The 26,589-nt window shown below is 37.0% G+C and overlaps 1 protein-coding gene across 1 annotated transcript in view; it reads right to left on the reverse strand.

Annotated features, from left to right (window-relative positions):
• Positions 1 to 26,589, reverse strand: part of TXNDC16 (thioredoxin domain containing 16) — a 116,619-nt gene continuing 90,030 nt past the window's right edge. Inside the window, exons 18-20 of the mRNA XM_030931503.1 lie at positions 15,928 to 16,088; positions 14,229 to 14,419; positions 1 to 2,014 (exon numbers count right to left, since the gene is read on the reverse strand). Coding sequence (XP_030787363.1) covers positions 1,749 to 2,014; positions 14,229 to 14,419; positions 15,928 to 16,088 — 618 coding nt within the window. The 3' untranslated portion in view covers positions 1 to 1,748. The remainder of the gene's footprint in view (positions 2,015 to 14,228; positions 14,420 to 15,927; positions 16,089 to 26,589) is intronic.

A 26,589-nucleotide genomic window follows, 5' to 3' on the forward strand; every position in this document is an offset into this window, starting at 1 on the left:
TGAAGGTAGGTCTGAAAGCCAGATACTTTATTTAAAATCATTACAAACATTAATGACTGTCAAAATTGCTGACAAAGGTACAATGACTAAGCAATTTCATGTTTCTATGTGCTGGTACTTAATTAGCATTTTCTAATAATTAGGCTAATGATGTTTTATTACTACAAACCATATTTAGAGTTCACTCTCATAGATCCCATATTAGAAATAAAAGCAAATGAAAATGAATTGAATTAATAAGGCATCACATGCTACAGGAAAAAAATTGAGGAGAGGGTGCTGAGAGTAGCAAAGGGTCTATGTTATAAGGAAATACATGCACTTACTGAATTTCAGCTGTTTGATTCCTTAAATTTCAGTTATAAAACTCAGTCGTATCAGGCAAACCATATGTGAAGATAATTTAAAGAACAAGATACCAAGTAGATACTAAAATGAAAAATACAGTAGAACACCAAATAGAATACTCTCAACAAATGTCTCAAAAAATGCACAGAGCAAAAATGAGACAAACAACTGCTACAAACAGATCAGTCTAACAGCTAAGTGATTTGGAATGAAAATGTACTCTTTGGCTAATCTTTCCCTCCCTCACCGATGAGGCCCTGTGGCTCAGGGAGACAAAATGATTTGTCTGAAGCTTGCAAGGGTAGATTGCAGAGACGCGTCAGATGAGCGAGCCTCTCTTTCCATGAGGAGATGGCAGAATGCTGAATTCCTGTTCAATCTGAAATTTAGCCATATAAGTTGTAGAAATAAGAGCAGGTTTTAAGCCTCCCTTAAAATACAAATATCATTCTGAGTCCTCTTCTAGGGTTATCCCATCACTTTCTGAAAATATTAGAAAAGATCAAGTTGTATCCAGGTAATAATAAGGATAAGACCATCTAATACATATCTTTAATAGCCAAAATTTTTTCAAACATGATACTTGAGCAGAACCAGGAAATTCTGGAAACCTAGTCTGCCACAGGTTACCTTTAACCCAAGGTTACTCCGCCTTGGCACTACTAATATTTTGGGAAGGGTAATTCTTTGTTGGGGGTGGCGGGGGCTGTCCAATGTAGGTTATTTAGCAGCATCCCTGGCCTCTACTCACTAAATGCCAATAACTGCCCTAGTCATGACATCACAAATATCTCCGTCGCCAACATTGCTAAATATCCCCTGAGGAGCCAAACTGCCCCCGGGTTGACAAACACTGATTTTAATATCATGACTACAACAAAACAAATATAACTGCCAGTTGCATGAATGCACTGCAGAGTTAACTGTGATCAGAATTATATTTTAATTTTAATCCAAGTATAAATCATGGCTAGAACTAAGTTAATGATGCTAGTTTTTGTCTAACAGGCCACATATGGCTAATGAACACCTGAAATATGGCTACTCAGAAGTAAGAAATGCAGTAAGTATAAAATACGTACTGCATTTTGAAGACTTGGCATAAAAAAGGATGTAAAATATCTCATTAATAATTTTTATATTAATTTAGCTATTTTGGGCATACTACTGGGTGAAAAATAATACCAAAATTATTTTGCCCTGCTCACTTTTACTTTGTTTAATGTAGTTACTAGAAAATTTTAAATAAAACATGTGACTTGTATTATAATTCTATTGGACGGCACTAGTCTACAAACTTGAAATGATTTAGTATTATTATTTAAGGAAATAAATTAAGTGTAGCATGCCAAAAAATTTTTGGAAACCACAGCCCTATAAAATTAGTTCACCTTTGAGCATCATAACTCTTTATCATGCCTAAATGATTTTTCTGCTTCTTTAAACCAATTACTTCTATTCCAATGCTTTATTCTCAGAGTTTCAATCGGTTCTTTTCTGACTGCCGATTTATCTTCATGTTGTTCCTTATCATTCTCCTGCACATCTGTTTCTTTCATACATTGGGGAATTTTCCTAGTGCTATGTTGAGATGTTGCGGCATCCATCATACTTAGAAAATCGTAAGCTGGAAGAGGAGGTTTCCATTCCTGAGCAGGTAAAATTGCTGGAAGGAAGAAACAATCAAAGGTTAAAGATTAACAGTTACAAAATTGTCACATCAACATACTAGAAAATGTTTTATTTTGAAAAACATATATGTAGAAGTGAAAGCTTTATTAGTTTTACTTATCTAAGCAGAGTTAGGAATTTTTTAATTGTCACCGTCAACAAGAAACTTGATACATTTGTCATTACTAGCCATTTTCATTTTTAGATTCCATTTACAGGCTATTATTTTCTTTCAAAAAGATAAGCATGAATACGGGGAAAAAGGTCCAGAATCTCAATGCCAATTAACCTCTGCTGAAGTTTTGAAAAATAGCAATATGTGTAACAAGATCACAAACACATATGTAAAACGTTGTATATAAAACGTTAAATGAAAGAGTCGCATGCTTCCCTCTACTGCCAAAGAAATGTAACTATTTCTTATAAATCATTCAAGAAAAAAAATCTGGAACATATGTAATTATTTATTATATAGTTATTATACAAGTATTTCCTTACATTTTAAAGCATTTTCTGTTCTTGAAGCTTTTGATTAACATCTTTTCCACACACTTTATGAAAACAAGTTCATTTTATAAAAATAATTATAGACAAGAAATAATTAAAAATTGCTGTGGAATCAACTGTACTCTATACATAGTGATTAAATAATTTCTCTTAGATAAGCTTCATGACAATGAATCTTAACATTATTTTAAAATATTGGTTATTAAAAGAGGAAAACTGATTAAAGCTGATAACATATACATGAGATAAATTAGCTAACTGTCTTCCATTTACTAGACAGTTTACAAAACAGTTTCAGAATTTAGTTGTCCCATTTAGGATACTATTTTAAAAAATAAACTATATAAGGAAATGTACAAAGTAAACCTTTTAAATATAAATTCCAATGAAAAAATCTATGCACTGTTACACGCTAAAAAATAAATGCTCATAAGATACAAACTTGAGCATCTCTCATAAATTGAGTATCTTTAAGAATTAGAAAAATCATATAAATTGCAATTTCCTAAAGCTCAAACAAAAATCTGTATATTATACATGCAGTACAGCTGTACTTTGCTTATTGATATATAATTTCTTCACTCACACTCAACTATATGAAATCTTGGTGTTGCCAGGTTAGCAGGTTCAAAAGTGACAAACAGATGATATATTTTCTTGAATATAATAAACAGGTGAGAAGAATAACTGTTTGTAGTTTGCAACATGCAGATAAATGTATATTAAAGTATCTGTAAGAGTCCAGTTTGGGCTGGGCATGGTGGCTCACACGTGTAATCCCACCACTTTGGGTGGGATGGGAGGATAGCTCGACCCCAGGACTTCAAGACCAGTCTGGATAACATAGTGGGAACCCTTCTCTACAAAAAATAAAAAAATAAAAAAAATTATCTGGGCATGGTGGCACGTGCCTGTAGTTCCGGCTACTCGAGAGGTTGAGGTGGAAGGTTCACTTGAGCCCAGATGGTTGAGGCTGCAATGAGCCGTGTTTACACCATTGCACTCAAACCTGGATGAGAGAGTGTGACACTGTCTCAACAACAACAAAGAGTCCAGTTTAAAGTGTAGCATGTAGCAAATATTAAACAATATTTATTTTTAAGGTCAACACTGCAGCCTAATGGTCTGAGACTATGATAAAATGCCTGAAACATCCCAATTCTGCTAATTACTTGCTGAAGGTACTCTACAAAGATCTTAAGGTTTTCAATTGCAAATAAAACTGTAACAACATAGGGTAACAAATACATTATTCATCAAATCAGTAATGACAATAGATAATATTAATTAACATTTATTGAGCCTTTACTATACACATGCATTATTCATTTAATCTTTACAATTTTATAGACAAGAAGACCAAAGCATACAAAGATCAGGGAACTGGGCCAAAGTTAAGTGTAAATCTCAAATAAGAACTGCCAGAAAGAGCAAGATGGCCGAATAGGAACAGCTCAAGCTTCTAGCTCCCAGCGCGAGCAACACAGAAGACGGGTAATTTCTGCATTTTCAACTGAGGTACCAGTTTCATCTCACTGGGGAGAGCAGGACAATCGGTGCTGGTCAGCTGGTGCAGCCCGACCAGCGAGAGCTGAAGCAGGGCGAGGGATCGCCTCACCTGGGAAGCACAAGGGGGAAGGGAATCCCTTTTCCTGGCCAAGGGAAACTGAGACACACAACACATGGAAAATTGGGTAACTCCCACCCTACTAGGGCGCTTTACCAAGGGTCTTAGCAAACGGCACACCAGGAGATTACATCCCACACCTGGCCCAGAGGGTCCCACGCCCACAGAGCCTCCCTCATTGCTAGCACGGCAGTCTGAGATCTAATTGCAAGGCAGCAGCGAGGCTGGGGAAGGGTCGCCCGCCATTGCTTATGCTTAAGTAGGTAAACAAAGCCCTGGGAAGCTCGAACTGGGTGGAGTCCACCACAGCTCAAGGAGGCCTGCCTGTCTCTGCAGACTCTACCTCTGGGTGGAGTTTGACAGCTGTCTGACAGCTTTGAAGAGAGCAGTGGATCTCCCAGCACAGAGGTTGAGATCTGAGAACAGACAGACTGCCTGCTCAAGTGGGTTCCTGACTCCTGAGTAGCCTAACTGGGAGACATCCCCCACTAGGTGCAGACTGACACCTCACACCTCACACGGTGGGGTACACCCCTGACACGAAGCTTCTAGAGCAAGAATCAGAGAGCAGTACTTGCTGTTCAGCAATATTCTATCTTCTGCAGCCTCTGCTGCTGATACCCAGGCAAACAGGGTCTGGAGTGGACCTCAAGCAATCTCCAACAGACCTACAGATGAGGGTCCTGACTGTTAGAAGGAAAACTAACAAACAGAAAGGACACCCACACCAAAACCCCATCAGTACGTCACCAGCATCAAAGACCAAAGGCAGATAAAACCACAAAGATGGGGAAAAAGCAGGGCAGAAAAGTTGGAAATTCAAAAAATCAGACCGCATCTCCCCCCGAAAGGAACGCAGCTCATCGCTAGAAATGGATCAAAGCTGGACGGAGAATGACTTTGACGAGTTGAGAGAAGGCTTCAGTCGATCAAACTTCTCAGAGCTAAAGGAGGAACTACGTACCCAGTGCAAAGAAACTAAAAATCTTGAAAAAAGAATGGAAGAATGGATAACTAGAATAATCAATGCAGAGAAGGCCATAAACAAACTGACAGAGATAAAAACCACGACACGAGAAATATGTGACAAATGCACAAGCTTCAGTAACCAAATCGATCAACTGGAAGAAAGGGTATCAATGATTGAAGATCAAATGAATAAAATGAAGTGAGAAGAGAAGTCTAGAGAAAAAAAGGTAAAAGAAATGAACAAAGCCTCCAACAAGTACGGGATTATGTGAAAAGACCAAATCTACGTCTGATTGGTGTGCCTGAAAGTGAGGGGGGAAAATGGAACCAAGTTGGAAAACACTCTTCAGGATATCATCCAGGAGAACTTCCCCAACCTAGTAAGGCAGGCCAACATTCAAATTCAGGAAATACAAAGAATGTCACAAAGATACTCCTCAAGAAGAGCAACTCCAAGACACACAATTGTCAGATTCACCAAAGTTGAAATGAAGGAAAAAATGTTAAGGGCAGCCAGAGAGAAAGGTCAGGTTACACACAAAGGGAAGCCCATCAGACTAACAGCAGATCTCTCAGCAGAAACTCTACAAGCCAGAAGAGAGTGGGGGCCAATATTCAACATTCTTAAAGAAAAGAATTTTCAACCCAGAATTTCATATCCAGCCAAACTAAGTTTCATCAGTGAAGGAGAAATAAAATCCTTTACAGACAAGCAAATGCTTAGAGATTTTGTCACCACCAGGCCTGCCCTACAAGAGATCCTGAAGGAAGCACTAAACATGGAAAGGAACAACCAGTACCAGCCATTGAAAAAACATGCCAAAATGTAAAGTCCATCGATGCTAGGAAGAAACTGCATAAACTAATGAGTAAAATAACCAGCTAATATCACAATGACAGGATCAAGTTCACACATAACAATATTAACCTTAAATGTAAATGGACTAAATGCTCCAATTAAAAGACACAGACTGGCAAACTGGATAAAGAGTCAAGACCCATCAGTCTGCTGTATTCAGGAGACCCATCTCACATGCAGAGACACACATTGGCTCAAAATAAAGGGATGGAGGAAGATCTATCGAGCAAATGGAAAACAAAAAAAAGCAGGGGTTGCAATCCTAGTCTCTGATAAAACAGACTTTAAACCATCAAAGATCAAAAGAGACAAAGAAGGACATTACATAATGGTAAAGGGATCAATTCAACAGGAAGAGCTGACTATCCTAAATATATATGCACCCAATACAGGAGCACCAGACTCATAAAGCAAGTCCTTAGAGACTTACAAAGAGACTTCGACTCCCATACAATAATAATGGGAGACTTTAACACCCCACTGTCAACATTAGACACATCAACGAGACAGAAAGTTAACAAGGATATCCAGGAATTGAACTCAGCTCTGCATCAAGCAGACCTAATAGACATCTACAGAACTCTCCACCCCAAATCAACAGAATATACATTCTTCTCAGCACCACATCGCACTTATTCCAAAATTGACCACATAGTTGGAAGTAAAGCACTCCTCAGCAAATGTAAAAGAACAGAAATTTGAACAAACTGTCTCCCAGATCACAGTGCAATCAAACTAGAACTCAGGACTAAGAAAATCAATAAAAACCATTCACCTACATGGAAACTGAACAACCTGCTCCTGAATGACTACTGGGTACATAATGAAATGAAGGCAGAAATAAAGATGTTCTTTGAAACCAATGACAAAAAAGATACAACATACCAGAATCTCTGGAACACATTTAAAGCACTGTGTAGAGGGAAATTTATAGCACTAAATGCCCACAAGAGAAAGCTGAAAAGATCTAAAATTGACACCCTAACATCACAATTAAAAGAACTAGAGAAGCAAGAGCAAACACTTTCAAAAGCTAGCAGAAGGCAAGAAATAACTAAGATCAGAGCAGAACTGAAGGAGAGAGACACAAAAAACTTTCCAAAAAAATCAATGAATCCAGGAGCTGTTTTTTTTTAAAAGATCAACAAAATTGATAGACTGCTAGCAAGATTTATAAAGAAGAAAAGAGAGAAGAATCAAATAGATGCAATAAAAAATGATAAAGGGGATATCACCACCGACCCCAGAGAAATAGAAACTACCATCAGAGAATACTATAAACACCTCTACGCAAATAAACTAGAAAACCTAGAAGAAATGGATAATTTCCTGGACACTTACACTCTCCCAAGACTAAATCAGGAAGAAGTTGAATCCCTGAATAGACTCTGAATAGCAGGCTCTGAAATTGAGGCAATAATTAATAGCCTACCAACCAAAAAAAGTCCAGGACCAGACAGATTCACAGCCAAATTCTACTGGAGGTACAAGGAGGAGCTGGTACCATTCCTTCTGAAACTATTCCAATCAACAGAAAAAGAGGGAATTCTCCCTAACTCATTTTATGAGGCCAACATCATCCTGATACCAAAGCCTGGCAGAGACACAACAAAAAAAGAAAATTTTAGACCAATATCCCTATGCGAAAATCCTCAATAAAATACTGGCAAACTGAATCCAGCAGCACATCAAAAAGCTTATCCACCACGATCAACTTATAAGGGATGTGAAGGACCTCTTCAAGGAGAACTGCAAACCACTGCTCAGTGAAATCAAAGAGGACACAAACAAATGGAAGAACATACCATGCTCATGGATAGGAAGAATCAATATCGTGAAAATGGCCATACTGCCCAAGGTTATTTATAGATTCAATGCCATCCCCATCAAGCTCCCAATGAGTTTCTTCACAGAATTGGCAAAAACGGCTTTAAAGTTCATATGGAACCTAAAAAGAGCCCGCATTGCCAAGACAATCCTAAGTCAAAAGGACAAAGCTGGAGGCGTCACGCTACCTGACTTCAAACTATACTACAAGGCTACAGTAACCAAAACAGCATGGTACTGTACCAAAACAGAGATATAGACCAATGGAACAGAACAGAGTCCTCAGAAATAATACCACACATTTACAGCCATCTGATCTTTCACAAACCTGAGAGAAACAAGAAATGGGGAAAGGATTCCCTATTTAATAAATGGTGCTGGGAAAATTGGCTAGCCATAAGTAGAAAGCTGAAACTGGATCCTTTCCTTACTCCTTATATGAAAATTAATTCAAGATGGATTAGAGACTTAAATGTTAGACCTAATACCATAAAAACCCTAGAAGAAAACCTAGGTAATACCATTCAGGACATAGGTATGGGCAAGGACTTCATGTCTAAAACACCAAAAGCGACGGCAACAAAAGCCAAAATTGACAAATGGGATCTAATTAAACTAAAGAGCTTCCGCACAGCAAAAGAAACTACCATCAGAGTGAACAGGCAACCTACAGAATGGGAGAAAATTTTTGCAATCTACTCATCTGACAAAGGGCTAATATCCAGAACCTACAAAGAACTCAAACAAATTTACGAGAAAAAAACAAACAACCCCATCAAAAAGTGGGCAAAGGATATGAACAGACATTTCTCAACAGAAAACATGCATACAGCCAACAGATACATGAAAACACTCTCGTCATCACTGGCCATCAGAGAAATGCAAATCAAAACCACAATGAGATACCATCTCACACCAGTTAGAATGGCAATCATTCAAAAGTCAGGAAACAACAGGTGCTGGAGAGGATGTGGAGAAATAGGAACACTTTTACACCGTTGGTGGGATCGTAAACTGGTTCAACCATTGTGGAAAACAGTATGGCGATTCCTCAAGGATCTAGAACTAGAAATACCATATGACCTAGCCATCCCATTACTGGGTATATATCCAAAGGATTATAAATCATGCTGATATAAAGACACATGCACACGTATGTTTATTGCAGCACTATTCACAATAGCAAAGACTTGGAATCAACCCAAATGTCCATCAATGACAGACTGGATTAAGAAAATGTGGCACATATACACCATGGAATACTATGCAGCCATAAAAAAGGATGAGTTTGTGTCCTTTGTAGGGACATGGATGCAGCTGGAAACCATCATTCTCAGCAAACTATCACAAGAACAGAAAACCAAACACCGCATGTTCTCACTCATAGGTGGGAATTGAACAATCAGATTACTTGGACTCTGGAAGGGGAACATCACACACTGGGGCCTATTATGGGAAGGGGGGAGGCGGGAGGGATGGCATTGGGAGTTATACCTGATGTAAATGGCGAGTTGATGGGTGCTGATGAGTTGATGGGTGCAGCACACCAACATGGCACAAATATACATATGTAACAAACCTGTACGTTGTGCACATGTACCCTAGAACTTTAATAAAAAAAGAAAAAAATAATAAAAATTAAACAATAAAAAAAATAAAATAAAAAAATAAAAAAGAATTGCCAGTGGCCACAGTTTCACAGAAATTAAGATACGGAACAAGTAAGGTGAGGTGGAAACCAGTGGCACCATGTTACTGATTTAGACTATTTCCAGAATGTCCCTACAACCCATCCCACCCCAACCCCATCTCAGAACACCACTGATGGCAAAGATCTATCTACCAGAGATGCTAAGAGCAGACCCTGCTAACATAGAAGGCAGAATCCAATACACAGAGACTGTTCAGTTTTCTTCTTCCTGCTGCAGAGGCTACAGGATTAATTTAAGAATAGGAGCAGTGATGCAAAGAAATGATGGAAACCCACAAAGAATGAGCTGGCAAAGACATTAACAAAATTGCAATCGAAGACGTGCCAGTCTCTCAGAAAACTCAGAAGTATTACACTGATTCTTTCCTCTGGGTAATGGTTTAGGCTGAGGAATCAAAGCCCTCAGGTATGTTCCTTGCAGGAAAAGATCTTTACATAGGTGATGATAATATATTAGAGTTTACACTTTACAAAGTGCCTCTGCATACATCTTTTAAATAACTATGTGATGTACTCAGAGTGGAAACTATTAAACTCATTTTACAGTTGTAGAGGAGGAAACCAAGAATGACTTGCCTAGAGCCACATAGTAATCAAGGAAGCTAGGTCAGGAGCTCAGGTTTCTATGTTTTGAACATGTCCTTTTTTTTTTGTTTGTTTTGTTTTTTTAAGTAATTCTGTTTGAGAAGCATTCTAGCACTAGCTACACATAATCATGACTTAGAGTCCATGGGAACTCTGTGTCACTGCAGCTGCAAAATTACAATACTCATTTGATTCTATAAAATAGCAATGCAGACAGTGAAGTGAACACAGACTTTCTGAGCAGTTTAACAGCTACAGCTGAAAAGATCCCTATACCATGTGGTGAGAATGAAGCAGTCAAAGATAAGTGATAACTACAGAAAGGTCTCCTTCCAGATCCACTTAAACAAAATATTGAATTGAATTTAATTAATTCTGTCCCATTTCCTAGGAAAATATTAAAACCAATAAATTACCTCAGAAAATTAAGACAAAAATACCATCTAAAGGAACCCAGAATAGCCAAAATCGTCTTGAAGAACAGGGACAGGTGCAGAAACAAACAAAAAAAAAAAAAAAAAAACAAAGCCAGGCTTGGTGGTGCATGCATGTAGTGCTAGCTACTTGGAAGGCCGAGGTAGGAGAATCCCTTGAGCCCAGGAGTTCAGGGCTATAGTGAGTAATGATTGCACCCCTGCACTCCAGCCTTGGAGACAGAGTGAGACCCTGTCTCAAAAAAAAAAAAAATAACTAAACACAAATAAAAGAAAATGAAAAACAAAGTTGGAGTAATCAAATTTCCCAATTTTAAAACCTACTACTAAGCTACAATAATCAAGACAGTGCAGTACTAGCATAAAGACAGGCACAAAACCATATACATGTATGCTCATAGCAGCATTATTCATAATCGCCATAAGTAAAGGCAACCCAATTGTCCATCAACTAAGGAATAAACAAAATGTGACATATCCATGCAGTGGAATATTCATCCATAAAAAGGAATGAACTACTGGTTCATGCTATAATATGGTTGATCCTTGAAAACCTTATAAGTGAAAGAAGCCAGACCATAAGAAGCCACATATTATATGATACCATTTATATGAAATGTCTAGATTAGGCAAATCCATAGAACTATAAAATAGATGAGTGGGTGCCAAAGGTTGGACAGAGGAGAAAATTGAGAGTGACTGCTAATGGGTATGGGGTTTCTTTTTGGGGTGATGAAAATGTTCTGGAATTCAACAATGGCAGTAGTTGCATGGTCTTGAGAATGCATGAAAAAGTACTGAATTGTACACTCTAAAAGGGTGAATTTTATGGTATATGAATTATATTTCAATAATATGATTTTAATATAATCCATATTTTATTTAAGCATAGTATGTTTGTTAAAACTGCTTAACTTGACAGAAATGAAGCAGATCACTTAGGAAGGATGGGTTTGGTGTAATGATTGACCCTAAAATAAATATATGATGAAATACATACAAATATACAAACTATAATGGTAGATTCATACTATACCTGATGGTTGACATAATACTGAGAATTTGTATACCAGAATGTATATGTATATACATACAAAGACACATACATACATATTTACATATATACACACACATACAAACCTTATTTCAGGACTCTGTCATGGAACAGTGTCAAAATATCATTTTAGGATAGATCATCTAGTATCTAATAAAATCCTTATATAGTATCTAGGAGACTTTTCGTTACATCAAATTTCATACTGTTTGTTCAATATACTATAATAATCTAGGTTACTACATGTTTACTTATTTAAACTATAGCTACCGGCCTATTGTTGCCACAACTATGTATAAATGGTTAAGATTCGAATATAAATTAATATATACACAACCAGACTACAAATATAAATTTTTCCATGTTTTCAGAAAAGTAGATATTATGGTATGTTACAAGCCAGGATCATAGATTCCGGGCCAAGATCTATTTTCTTATGGTTCAAAATTCTGGCTCTGTCTAAATCAGAAAGGAAGTTAAATTGTTTCTGTTTGCAGATAGCATGATCTTATGTATAGAAAACACCTAAAGACTCCACAAAAAGACCTGTTAGAACTAATCAACAAATTTAGTAAAGTTGCAAGATACAAAACAAACAAACTGGACCCTTATCTCACTCTTAACTCAAAAGATATTAAAGACTTAAATGTAAGAACTTAAATTACTAAAATAAATTATTAGACAAAAACATTACAGAAACTCTCCAGGATACTGGACTGGGCAAAGTTTTTTTTTTTTTTTTTTTTTTTTTTTGAGACGGAGTCTCCCTCTGTCACCCAGGCTGGAATGCAGTGGCATGATCTCCGTTCACTGCAAGCTCCGCCTCCCAGGTTCACGCCTTTCTCCTGCCTCAGCCTCCCAAGTAGCTGGGACTACAGGCGCCTGCCACCACGCCTGGCTAATTTTTTTGTATTTTTAATAGAGATGAGATTTCAACGTGTTAGCCAGCAAAGATTTCTTAATACCCCACAAGCACAAGCAACCAAAGCAAAAATGGACAAATGGGATCACATCAAGTTAAAAAAAGCTTCTTCACAGCAAAGGAAACAATAAACAATCAGCAATGTGAACAGATAACCCACAGAATGGAAGAAAGTATTAGCAAACTACCTGTCTGATAAGGGATTAATAGCCAGAGAATATAAGGAGCTCAAACTACTCTATGGGGGGGGGGGGGACTAATAATCTGATTTAAAAATTGGCAAAAGATCTGAATAGACACTTCTGAAAAGAAGACATTCAAATGGAAAATAGGTCTATGAAAACAAGTATTTCTCTGATCATCAGAGAAAAGCAAATCAAACCTACAATGATATCACCTCACTCCAGTTAAAATGACTTTTATCTCAAAGGAAATAACAAATGCTGACAAGGATGCAGAGGAAAAGGAAGCCTTGTACACTTTGTGGGGCTCGAGATTTCAGTGGAGAAAGTAGCTGCAGATGGGGTATAAATAGCAAGAGAACTAGAATTAGAAGTGGTGCCTGAAGATGAAACTAAATTGCTGCAATATTACGATGAATCTTGAATGGATGCTTCTCATGAATAAGCAAGGAAAGTGGTTTCTTGAGTTGGAAACTACTGAAAATGCTATGAACATTGTTAAAATGACAGCAATGGATTTAGAATATTCCATAAACTTAGTTGATAAAGCAGCAGCAGGGTTTCAAAGGATTGACTCCAATTTTGAAAGAAGTTCTACTGTGAATAAAATGCTATCAAACAGCATCATATACTACAGAGAAATCTTTTGTGAAAAGAAAGCTCAATCAATGCTGCAAACTTCATTGTTGTCTTATTGTAAGAAATTGCCACAGCCCAAACTTCAGCACTTCAGCAACTACCACCTGTCAGTTAGCAGCCATCAACACAGAGACAACACCCTCCATCAGCCAAAAGGTTATAGTTCCCTGAAAGCTCAGATAACTGTTGGCATTTTCTAGCAATATTTTAAAATTAAAGTAAAAACATTCTTTAGACATAATGCTATTACACATTTAATAGACTATAGTGTAAACATAACTTTTACATATACTTAGAAACCAAAAAACTTGTATGATTTGCTTTATTTCAATATTTGCTTTATTGTGGTGGTCTCAAACTGAACCCACAATATCTCTGAGGTATGCCTGTACTTAGAACCCGAATTTTATATAACAATAATGTACTATTTGTAAAATATTCTCATTTTCTATAAAACCACATATTTGCTTACAGTTATAAAAAGAAAACAAGCTGGCATGCACATGGAAAAAGCTACACAAGAAATGTCCTCTGAAATTTACAATTTTAAATTTTATAAAAATAGATGAAAGACTTATGCTTTGGTAGGCCAAAGCTCCCACTGTAACAATTTTTTTAATGGCATAAATTACCAAAATCATGTTTGAATACACTGGTGATCTATACAAACAACATGGACTCAATGAATTAAAATTCAAGAAACAGACCTTCATAGGGGAGCCGATCACTGACTGAAGTCTTGCACCTTTGGCCTCCCAGTCAGAGACTGTCCACATGGATGATGCTACCAGCATTTTAATAACTCATCCTACCATTCTTTTGCTATATTTAGAGTTTAACATTTATGGAACAAAATACAGAACTACATGTATTAAACAAAACAGAAAACTTACTGATATGATTTTCTAGTCCTGCTTCTAATTTCTTCAGCCACAATACAAGGTTTTCTTCAATTATAGCCTGGTCTGAAGGAAATGCAAATACTTGGCCACCTGAATGCAGATTCACCAAAACAAGAAGAGGAAGGGGAGGCAGAGGATCAAAATATGCCCGCAAGATTCCTGTCCCCACTGGAGTATTCTTTCTGCAAAAAGAAACAATTGAACATATTAATATTTCTTTCTACAACAAAATAATGAAAATAGTAATTTGTAGAACATTAAGTTCTACATGATACTACTTTTAAGTAGTATCATGCCAGTAAGTTCACTTTATGAAAAGATGTACTAAAAACCAAGAGGTCTACGACTATGTTATTAGTAATTGGATTCTTTAAAAGTTTCTTTTTAACATGGGGCACTTTGTTTGACTTAGGAGAAAAGCGGCAGCCAATGACAATTTTAATGAAAAGCAGGCATAGCCCAAAGGCTTGTCAATTTAGGCTTGACACAACCAATATTTTTCTTCCAACATTTGGCCAAGTATCTGATCATATATCAGCTCAAAAATCAAATGATTACATAACTAGAAGATAAAGATACTTATTTTTATAAATACTTCTTTTCCATAAAATTGTGCCTTTTCTCAGGAAAAAAAGAAGACATTAATTTCAAATTAAAGAAGTAGAAATAATTATGTTCATACAAGGAAACTCTAAGTTAAAGATACTTAGTTTTCCTAATGTAACACATTCCACATTTTATAACATAATATTTTACTCTGAGATACCCATAATGATAATTGCCTGGGAAAATGTTACCTCAAGCAGTAGAATACACTGTGAAACTCTTCACAGCAAAAATGTACACTGCCCCATTTCTGTTATTTTTCAAATGAGTCTAAAGAATAAAATACGGGCCGGGCGCGGTGGCTCAAGCCTGTAATCCCAGCACTTTGGGAGGCCGAGACGGGCGGATCACGAGGTCAGGAGATCGAGACCATCCTGGCTAACATGGTGAAACCCCGTCTCTACTAAAAATACAAAAAACTAGCCGGGCGAGGTGGCGGGCGCCTGTAGTCCCAGCTACTCGGGAGGCTGAGGCAGGAGAATGGCGTGAACCCGGGAGGCAGAGCTTGCAGTGAGCCGAGATTGCGCCACTGCACTCCACTCTGGGCGACAGAGCGAGACTCCGCCTAAAAAAAAAAAAAAAAAAAAAAAAAAAGAATAAAATACGTCTTTCATCTGATGAATCTGAACAAGAAACAGTATATTATTTGTGAATTTTGTTCAGACATTAAATGTAACACAATCCATAACATCTAGAAAACATACTAGGAAATATTGCTGATGAATGCACTGAAATCTGTCTAAACTTTAAAAATATAGAAGTACAGAAAAAGGAACTGAAGGAAAAGGTCAAAAATCACAATGTTTACATTCCGTATTTGCCAAATTTTCTCAATGGGCATCAATTCCTTTTAAAAATCAGAACAATTATTGCTTTTAAAAATTTACTGTAGAATAAAATTCAATCTAAAATAAGGTAATCTTTGGACCCTGTTTGGGGGAGTTTAGTTACTAAAATATCATGGTAACATATTTGGTTCCATAAAATTAACTCCAAAGAGTTAGAGTTTCGTTTCCTAATGAAAATGTAATAATTATTAAACTTTCTTTACCTCTTACATATTAAAAAATAAAAACATACTTACAGATTTAACCAGCAAGGGGTAAGTGAATCCAAGTATTTCTGCTTTACCAGTGTCAATATTGCTTTTTTATATTGAGGATTTATGCTGCCATCACTGAACAAAATCAATAATGGTTTCTGAAGTCTGAAATAACTGGGAAGATTTTCCACAGTGATTTCTGGCTGTCAAAGAAAAGGAATAACAACAACAAAAAATTCATGGGGGATGATAATGCATACAATAGAAAACATTCAAATCGCCCAGTCAATTTTAGTTTGTAAAATGTAATTCAAATATATTTTCACTTAAGTAGAGATTTTACTATATTAATAACTATGAATCTCAGTCTTCTCATTCAATCCCACCTCATCTGAGTTATTTTAAAAATAAAACTACTTACAGAATTTGAGAATAAATTAATTTAAGGGAGTCCCCTGTTTTACAAGATGTAACGCTTCTAATAATTTATTATGCTAAAGTTTGGACCAGATTAACCAATATACACATCACAATTGTTATATTTTTCCTCTAACATAAAAATTTTGGAGAAAACTGTAAGCTGAAAAAATATTTTAACATCTATCATTACTTAATAAATAAAAATAGATAAAATTTTACTTTTTCCAATATTATGGTTAAACTCATAAAATAACCAAAAATACGCTAAAACAAATCCAAATACCAATCTCGTTTCTTTTGAGTTTAAAATAACTGAAAGAATTTAATACGAAATTAGAAATCTAATCCTTCTATCATTTTTATTATTAATTAAAAGATAGGCAGCTGGGAGCGATGGCTCATGCCTGTAATCCCAGCATTTTGGGAGGCCGAGGCAGGCGGATCGCCTGAGGTCAGGAGTTCGAGACCAGCCTCGCCAGCACGGCAAAACCCCATCTCTATTAAAAATACAAAAATTAGCTGGGCACGGTGGGGCATGCCTGTAATCCCAGCTACTCTGGAGGCTGAGGCAGGAGAATCACTTGAACCCAGAAGATGGAGGTTGCAGTGAGCTGAGATTGTTCCACAGCACTTCAGCCTGGGCAACAGGTGAGACTCTGTCTCAAAAACAAAACAACAAGAAGAAGAATAAAAACAAGATGGGGGGGTAATCATTCTCCTGCAATTCGCCCATGCTATGCACATTAAAATAAAATTCTGTATGTCTTTTTTCGTATTAATCTGCTTTTTTAACGTTATTTTCATGGAACCTTCAGAGGACAAAGAGGAAGCTTTCTTTTGGCCACTGCACTCTTTTTATCTTAGAAATACTTCCTGTCTCCACTCACCTCCCACTCAAGGAAGGGCCCAAAATTCTATTATATTAATATTAGCAGTAACGACTGTCTATCCTCTCTCTCTTTCTATTCTCTCTTTCACACCTTTCTGTAATGGGGTAGACTTAAACAGTCACTTGATTACAAGTCAGAATCCCAGGTTCTAGATTCAGGCAATTGTCACAGTAATAAAACTTTGAGCAAATCACTCTGTACCCCAGTTTTTAAATCTGTGAAATGAGGGAATTGAAGGAAAAAAAATAAAAGATAATAACTATTTTTAAATGTATTTGTAGAAGACAATTTGTCTAAGCTGCTAGTAACAACAATTGGAAAGTGCAACAACAATGCTAATACATTTAGGACTAAAAATAGCAATGACATAGAATAATAAAGCCTTCTACTATTATCCATTTTTAGTTTCATGTTCATTATTTCATTCTCTGGATACACCTGTGATCTAGATACATCATCCCATACCAGATAGATAACCCCCAGCTGACATATGGGGAAGCTGACACAGAGACTAACTTGCTTAAGTCACCACAGCTACACAGGGGGAAGGAGTGATGCTAGAATCCAGGCATTCTGCTCACCAGTTTCCCCTTTCTTTAGATCGCACTACAAATTCAGATGAGCTTGTTTTCAATGGTGTCAACCACCTCTACATACAGTCCTAGTTCATCCTGAAGTACCAAATTCTGGCATATAACTTTCCTTATTCAGTTCTCAAAGTCGCTTGCATTTGCCCATTCTCATTTTTCTTTTAATTCTTTCTCTTTCACACTCAAAACCTCCTTCTTACACCTTCCTCTTTCATGGCTTAAATCTCAGATCACTTTTTCTCCAAATCCCCCTATGTTGTCTTCTTGTGTTAGCTTTCATCCTTTAATCTTCTATTTGAGTTACATCCCTCTCCTAAATATTCACAGATCTCTTATTGAACAAGCAGAAATATTAGGTGAGACGAGTTACCACTGCTCAATTCAAACATTTATTGAGTATAAAGTTCAAGATGTTATGCTGGGTGCTGAATCTATAAAGAAATAAGATCTTTTCCTTGCCTTCAAAGAGTTCATACTTTAGAAGAGGGGAGAGGTAAGTATACAGACTGCTATAATAAAAAATTTAATATATGCCAATAAGAAAACATATTGGTTTGAAATTAAGCTAAAATCACAAGGTAGGTGTGGTGGTTAATACTGAGTGTCAACTTGATTGGATTGAAGGACGCAAAGTATTGACCCTGGGTATATCTATGAGGGTGTTGTCAAAGATTAACATTTGAGTCAGTGGGCTTGAAAAGGCAGACCCACCCTAATCGGGGTGGGCACCATCTAATCAGCTGCCAGCACAAATAGAAAAAACACAAAACAAAAAGTAAAAAGACTAGACTGGCCTAGTCTCCCAGCCTACATCTTCTCCTGTGCTGTATGCTTCCTGTCCTTGAACATCGAACTCTAAGTTCTTCAGTTTTCGGACTCGGACTGCCTCTCCTTGCTCCTCAGCTTGCAGATGGCCTGTTGTAGGACCTTGTGATTTTATGAGTTAAAACTTAATAAAGTCCCTTTTATATATAGCTATCCTATTAGTTCTGTCCCTCTAGAGAAACCTGACTAATACAGTAGGGGAGATCATGGATGATTTTAGGAATTGATATTTGAGCTGGACCCTGGATAAAGAAGGTCTCGTGTGTGCTTGAGCAGGGATTCCAGACATAGGGAACATCATGAGGATAGGAAGAGAGCTATTAAAGCGTACATAATATTTGGGAATAGTGATACTGAAGGATGCCAGAGTTAGGCATGCAAGAGGCAAATATGACTGTGAGACCAGATGAGTAATGCCTTGATACGTATTCTAGCTCCTGGGAATACTGAGAAGATTTCTGTATCAGATTGGTGAAACAGTTAGGCCTGTTTTTCAAAAGATGACTAACTAGAATATAAATTTATGAAAAGAAGGACCAGTGGAAAGACCCTACTCTTTCCTATGTCTGGTCAAAAGAGAAAGACCAAGAGATGTGTGAGTTTAGAAGGAAATTGAGTTCTAAAATTAAAAACTTGGATTTAGGAATCATCAGCTGGTAGAGATGGTAGAAGCTATGGGTATGGATAAAATTTTCCAAAGAAAAAACACAGCAAAAGAAAAAAAAAGAGTTGAAGATGTAATTCTAGGGAATAAATGAGACAGAGGATGATCAGAGGGATCAAAGAGGACTGAATTACAAAAGCCAGAAGAAAAGAGAATTTTAAGGAGGAATGGTGTAGACAATAGTTTTGACTGCTACTGAGAGGCTAAGGGGAAACACAGTTAAGAGGTCATCAAATATGGTACTTGGAAGGTGACCTTTGGCTCTCTGAGTATATAACAGGCTATAACTGTGTGGGTCCTGGTGTTCTAAACTTGTCAATAATAAAAGCATAAAAAAGGAACTCAGTTTATCTGAGAAAAATACTACAGCTATTTCCTAACAGGAAATAGTCTTAAATATATCAATGCTTACGTAGTTAGTTATTATGTATTTTGGATTTAAGCATTATTTATCTGGCCCAATTTGTCATCAGGTTTATTAAAATAAAAACTTCACACCATAATAAAAAAATCTTCACCCTCTGGTCATCGACTCTCTTTCCTCATCCAGATGAGGGCACTAAAGTCTCTCTAAAGCCTGTTTAATCTTTATTATAGCTGTTCAGTATTAAGTTGAACACCACAAATAAAAACATTGGAAACAAACACTGTCACAGTGCATATTACATTTGCTGTAACTGTAAACAGATTTTGATACTAAGTTTCTCCTACGTTTCTAAGGTTTAACGAATATAACCTTTAAAAAATTAGAGATGAATTTTTATCCACTAGAGATGCCAAGATAAAAAGAGTAAAATGATACAAATCTTCTGTAGGGCAATACAAAAATTATCAGAAGCCTCAAAAGTGGACCTACTCTTTGGACAACCAATTCAAATTCTAGAAATTTAACCTAAATCCATAATCATAGATACACCCAAAGATTACCTAAAAGGATGTTCCCTAAATTATAAATAAAACAAAAACTAAAGACAGCTTAAATAACCAACAAGAGGAAATTAGCTAAATAAATTTTGGTACATTAGTAAACAATATTATGCAGACGTTAAAATGTGTATCTATAGTACTCAATGGAAATACCATTAATATAAAAGGGCACATAGATACATACAGAATTTTAGGTTTGGGGAAATGTATTTCCTAATGTAAACTTGGGTAGAAAAGTTATGGCTGATTATAATTTTCTTCTTTATACTTGTCTGTATTACCTGAAAAAGCCAAATAAAGGCTTACAGTAATTCCAAAAATACTACGCTATGTCTATTCTAAAGGAATTACTTAATAACATGTCACTAATGACATAAATGTTACTTTAATAAGTGATTAAGAAAGATACATCATGAACATATCAACTCAATGATTTGATTACTTATAACCTATAATTTTAACAGAAGGAGAGAAAGGACAAACCAAGACCACAAAAAGACTTAATAAAGACTGCAGTCATTTAGTTGAGCCCAAAATGCAATGTCCTTTAGATCATCAAGACAAAAAACATAACAGGATATTCATTTAGCATCTATAGCTGATAAAAGTGCTCCTTGAGTCACTTTGGAAATGTAGAAAATATAAATTCTAGCTATGTTTAAATATGAAAGCAAACAACTAAAATCAGGTAATACAGGTTACATTTGTAGTGCCCTTGAATCCATTATTATATAGTCATGCATCACATGATGTTTCAGTCAACAATGGAGTACATGTAAGACAGTGGTCCCATAAGATTATACCATGTTTTTACTGTACCTTTTCTATGTTTAGATACACAAATATTTACCATTGTTACAACTGCCTATAGTATTCAGTCCAGTAACATGCTGTACAGGTTTGTAGCCTAGGAGCAATATGCTACACCTTACAGCATAGGTACGTAGTAGGCTATACCATGTAGGTATAAGTACACTCTATAAAGTTCGTATGACAACATCGCCTATCGATGCAATTCTCAGAAGATATCCCTGTTAAGTGATACATGACTGTACAGGTAAAACATATGAAAAAGACTTTCATAGGACTGTATTTTGTTCTAAAACTGTACAAATAGGAGGGTGAAGCAAGATGGCAGACTACTCTACCAGTCATCCCCTCTTCCCCTGCAATGACAGCAATTTAACAACTATCTACACAAAAAAGCACCTTCATAAGAACCAAAAATCAGGTGAGTACTCACAATACCTGGTTTTAACTTTATATCGTTCAAAGAGGCACTGAAGAGGTAGAAAAAACAGTCTTGAATCATCAATGATACCCTTCCCCCATCCCCTGGCAGTGGCCACACTTCATGAAGAGAGAATCTGTGTGTTTGGAAGAGGGAGAGTGCAGCAATTATGAGACTCTGCATTGAACTCAGTGCTGCCCTGTTATAACAGAAGGCAAAACCAGACTGAAGTCAGTGGATGCTCACCCACAGTGGGTGTATTTAAACCATCTCTAGCCAGAGCAGAATTGCCCATCCTAGAAGTCAGAACTTGATTAACAGCAAGACTTGTCACCTCAGGCTGGAGTGTGCTAGGGCCCAAATAAACTTGAAAGGCAGTCTAGGCAACAAGGGCTGCAACACCTAGGTGAGTCCTAGGGCTGAAATGGGCTCAGAGCCAGTAGGACTATAAGCACATACGACTTACTGAGATATCAGCCAAGACAGCTGGGGGGTGCTGACGCCACCTCTCCCCAATCCCAGGCTACACAGCTTGTAGCTCTAAAAGAGACCCCTTCCTTCTGCTTAAGGAGAGGAAAGGAAAGACTGGGGAAGACTTTGTCTTGCATATTGGATACCAGCTCAGCCACAGGAGGACAGGGCCCTGGTCAGAGCTGTGAAACCCCCTTTCCAGGTCCTAGCTCTTGGATGACATTTCTAGATACACCCTGGGCCAGAAGGGAAACTGATGCCTCTATGGGAAAGGTCTAGACCTGGCAGCATTTATCACCTGACAAGTAAAGAGTAGTACACTGTGGGTCCAGGTAGTACACTGTGGACTTGAGTAAGATTCTGAGACTTGCTGACTTCTGAGACTGTGCAGACTCAGCACATTCTTAGCTGTGGTGGTGATGGGGTGAGACTCCTTCTGCTTGAGAAAAGTAGAGGGAAAAGTAAAGGGGCCTTTGTCTTGCACCATAGGTACCAGCTCTGCCACAGAAGGGTAGAACACCAAGTGGGTTTTGGGGGCCACAATTCTAGGCCTTGGCTCTTGGATGGCATTCCTGGACTTTCCCTGGGCCAGAGGCAAGCCCACTATCCTGAAGCATGAGTCCCAGGCCAGACAGCATTCACCACAAGCTGACGAAAGAGCTCTTGGGCCTTAAGGAAACATCAGCAGTAGCCTGCCAGTACTCTCTGTGGGCCTGTGGTAGCAGTGGCCATGGGGTGAGGCTCCTCTATCTTTCAAAATGGGATGGATGAGTGGGAAGGACTACATCTCATGGTTCTAGTGCTAGTTCAGCCACAGTACAATGAACACCAGGTAGATTTCTAAAGTTTTTGATTTTAGTCCCTAGTTCCCAGACAGCAACTCTGGACCCACCCTGGTCCTGGAGGAACTCACCATCCTAAAGGAAAGGACACAGGCCCAGCTGGCTTAGCCACCTCTGATTTTAGAGCCCCAGGGCCTTGAATGAACATAGGCAGTAGCCAGGGAGTGGTTACAGCAAGCCTTGGGAGAGACCCAGTACTGTGCTGGCTTCATATCTGACAGCACAGTGCCAGTGGTGGTGACCCACAAGGGTGCTTGCATCACTCCACCCCCAGCCCCAGGTGGCTCAGAACAGAGAGAGGGACTCCATTTGTTTGGGAGAAAGTAAGAGAAGAGAACAAGAGTCTCTGCCTGATAATTGTGGGAATTCTTCCAGATCCTGTCTAAGACCATCAAAAAGCAGTACCTCTATAAACCTGCAAGAACCACACTACTGCTGGGCTTGGGATGCCGCTAATGCAGATACAGTTTAAATCACAACACTGAAGTCCTTTCACACTAGAAAGCCTTCCCAAGGACAGGTACAAACGAGCCCAGACTTGGAAGACTACAATAAATACATAACTCTTTAATGCCCAGACACAGACAAACATCCAACAGTATGAACAGTGTCCTGGAAAAGATGACCTCACCAGATGAACCAAATAAGACACCAGAGACCAATCCTGGAGAAACAGAGCTATGTGTCCCTTCAGACAGAGAAATCAAAATAGCTGTTTAGAGAAAACTCAAAGAAATTCAAGATAACACAGGGAAGGAATTCAGAATTCTATCAGATAATTTTAAGAAACAGAAATAATTAAAAAGAATCCAGCAGAAATTCTGGAGCTCAAAAATGCAACTAACATATTGAAGAATACATCAGAGTCCTTTAAGGGCAGAAATGATCAAGCAGAAGCAAGAATTAGTGAGCTTGAAGACAGGCTATTCATAAACAGTCAGAGGAAACAAAAGAAAACAGAAAAAAAAAATGAAGCAGGCCTACAGGATCTAGAAAATAGCCTCAAAAGGACAAATCTAAGAGTTACTGGCCTTAAAGAGGAGACAGAGAAAGAGATAGAGGTAGAGTGTATTCAAAAGATAGTTAACAGAGAATTTCCCAAACTTAGAGAAAAGTATCAATATCCAAGCACAAGAAGGTTATAAAACACTATGCAGATTTAACCCAAAGAAGATTACCTCAAGGCATAATCAAACTCCCAAAGGTCAAGGATTTAAAAAAAGGATCCTGAAAACAAGAGAAAAGAAATATAACACACAATGTTACCAATACACCTAGCAGCAGACTTTTCAGTGGAAACCTTACAGGACAGTAACATGACATATTTAAAGTGCTGAAGGAAAAAAAACTTTTACCCTAGAATGGTATATCTGATGAAAATATCCTTCAAACATGAAGGAGAAATAAAAACTTTCCCAGACAAACAAAATCTGAGGAATTTCATCAACACCAGACCTGTCCTACAAGAAATGCTAAAGAGAATGCTTCAATCAGGAAGAATAGGACATTAACGAGCAATAAAAACTCATCTGAAAGTACAAAACTCATTGCTAATGGTAAGTATGCAGTAAAACACAGAATATAATGCTTAACTGTGCTGTGTAAACTACTCTTAAATAGAAAGACTAAACAATGAACCAATCAAAAATAATAACCACAACAACTTTTCAAGACACAGATGGTACAATAAGATATAAATAGAAACAATAGAAAGTTAAAAAGCAGGAGATGAAGTTAAACTAAAATTTAACTTGATAGAGTGTAGAGTTTTTATTAGTTTTCCTTTGCTTGTTTGTTTATGCAAACAGTGTTGTTATCAGTTTAAAATAACAAGTTATAAGGTAGTATTTACAAGTTTCACGGTAACTTCAAAACAAAAAACAAAATAAATACACACAAAAAAATTTTTTTAAATTAAGTCATATCACCAAAGAAAATCACCTTCACTAAAAAGACGAAAGGAAGGAAGACCACAAAACAACCAAAGAACAAATAACAAAATGGCAGGAGTAAGTCCTTATTTATCAATAATAACATTAAATATAAACAGACTAAACTCTCCAATCAAAAGGCACTGAATGGCTTAGTAAGATCCCATGATCAGCTGCCTAAAAGAAACACACTTCACCTATAATGATACACAAAGACTGAAAATAAAAGGATGGAAAAAGATAATGCATGCCAATGGAAACCAAAAAGAGCAGGAGTCATTATACTAATATCAGACAAAACAGATTTCAAGACAAAAACTGTAAGCAGAGACAAATAAGGTCACTAATGATAAAGGGGTCGATATAGCAAGAAGATATAACAATTGTAAATATATATGCACCTAACACTGGAGTACCCAGGAATATAAAGCAAATATTATTAGGGCAAAAATAGAGATAAACTCCAACACAATAACAGCTGAAGATTTCAACAACCCACTTTCAGCAATGGACAAATCTTCCTGACAGGAAATCAGCAAAGAAACATCAGACTTAATCTGCACTACAGACAAAACGGGCCTAATTTATAGAACATCTCATTCAATGGCTACAGATACACATTCTTCTCCTGAGCACATGGATCATTGTCAAGGATAGACTTTAGGTTAAGTCACAAAACAAGTCTTAAATCATTAAAAAAAAAAAAAAAAAAAAAAAAAAAAAAAAAACCTGAAATAATATCAAGCATCTTCTCTGGCCACAATGGAATAAAACTAGAAATCAATAACAAGAGGAATTCTGGAAACTATACAAACACATGGAAATTAAACAATATGCTCCTGAATGACCAGTGGGGTCAATGAAGAAATTAAAAAAGAAATTTTAAAATTTCTTGGAAAAAACCATACCCAAACCCATGGGATACACTGAAAGCAGTACTAAAAGGAAAGTCTATAGCAAAAGCATCTACATCAAAAAGTAGAAAAACTTCAAAGAAACAATCCAATGATACACTTAAAGAACTAAAAAAGCAAGAGCAAACCAAACCCAAAATTAGCAGAAGAAAAAAAATAATAAAGATCAGGGCAGATATAAATGAAATTGAAATGAAGAGAACAATACAAAACAACTAGGAAACAAGTTGGTTTTCTGAAAAGTTAAACAAAACTGACAAACCCTTAGTCAGACTAGCTAGGAAAAAAGAGAGAAGACCCAAATAAAATCAAAGATGAAAAAGGAGACATTACAATTGATACAGCAGAAATTCAAAAGGTCATTAGTAGCTACTATGAAGCAACTATATGCCAATAAATTGGAAAATTTAGAAGAAATGGACAAATTCTTAGACACATACAACCAACCAAGATTGAACCATGAAGAAATTCAAAATCTAAATGGACCAATAACAAACAAGGAGATTGAAGCTATAATACAAAGGCTTCCAGCAAAACAAAACAAAAACAAAACAAAACAAAAAAGCAAAAGCTCGGGACCCAATGGCTTCACTGCTGAATTCTACCAAACATTTAAAGAACTAATACCAATTATCAGGGAAATGCAAATCAAAACCACAATGCAATTCCACCTTACTTCTGCAAGAATGGCCATAATTTAAAAAAATAATAGGCATGGATGTGGTGAAAGGGAACACTTTTACACTGCTGGTGGGAATGTAAACTAGTACAACCACTATGGAAAACAGCTGGAGATTCCTTAAAGAACTAAAAGTGTATCTACCATTTGATTGAGCAATCCCACTACTGGCACACACACGTTTATAGCAGCACAATTTGCGATTGCAAAAATAAAGAACCAGTCCAAATGCCCATGAATCAACAAGTGGATAAGAAAATGTGTATACATATATATATATATGTATACATACACACACACTGTGGACTACTACTTAGCCA

This window comes from Rhinopithecus roxellana, chromosome 5 (genome assembly GCF_007565055.1).
Source record: "Rhinopithecus roxellana isolate Shanxi Qingling chromosome 5, ASM756505v1, whole genome shotgun sequence".
NCBI lineage: Eukaryota > Metazoa > Chordata > Mammalia > Primates > Cercopithecidae > Rhinopithecus > Rhinopithecus roxellana.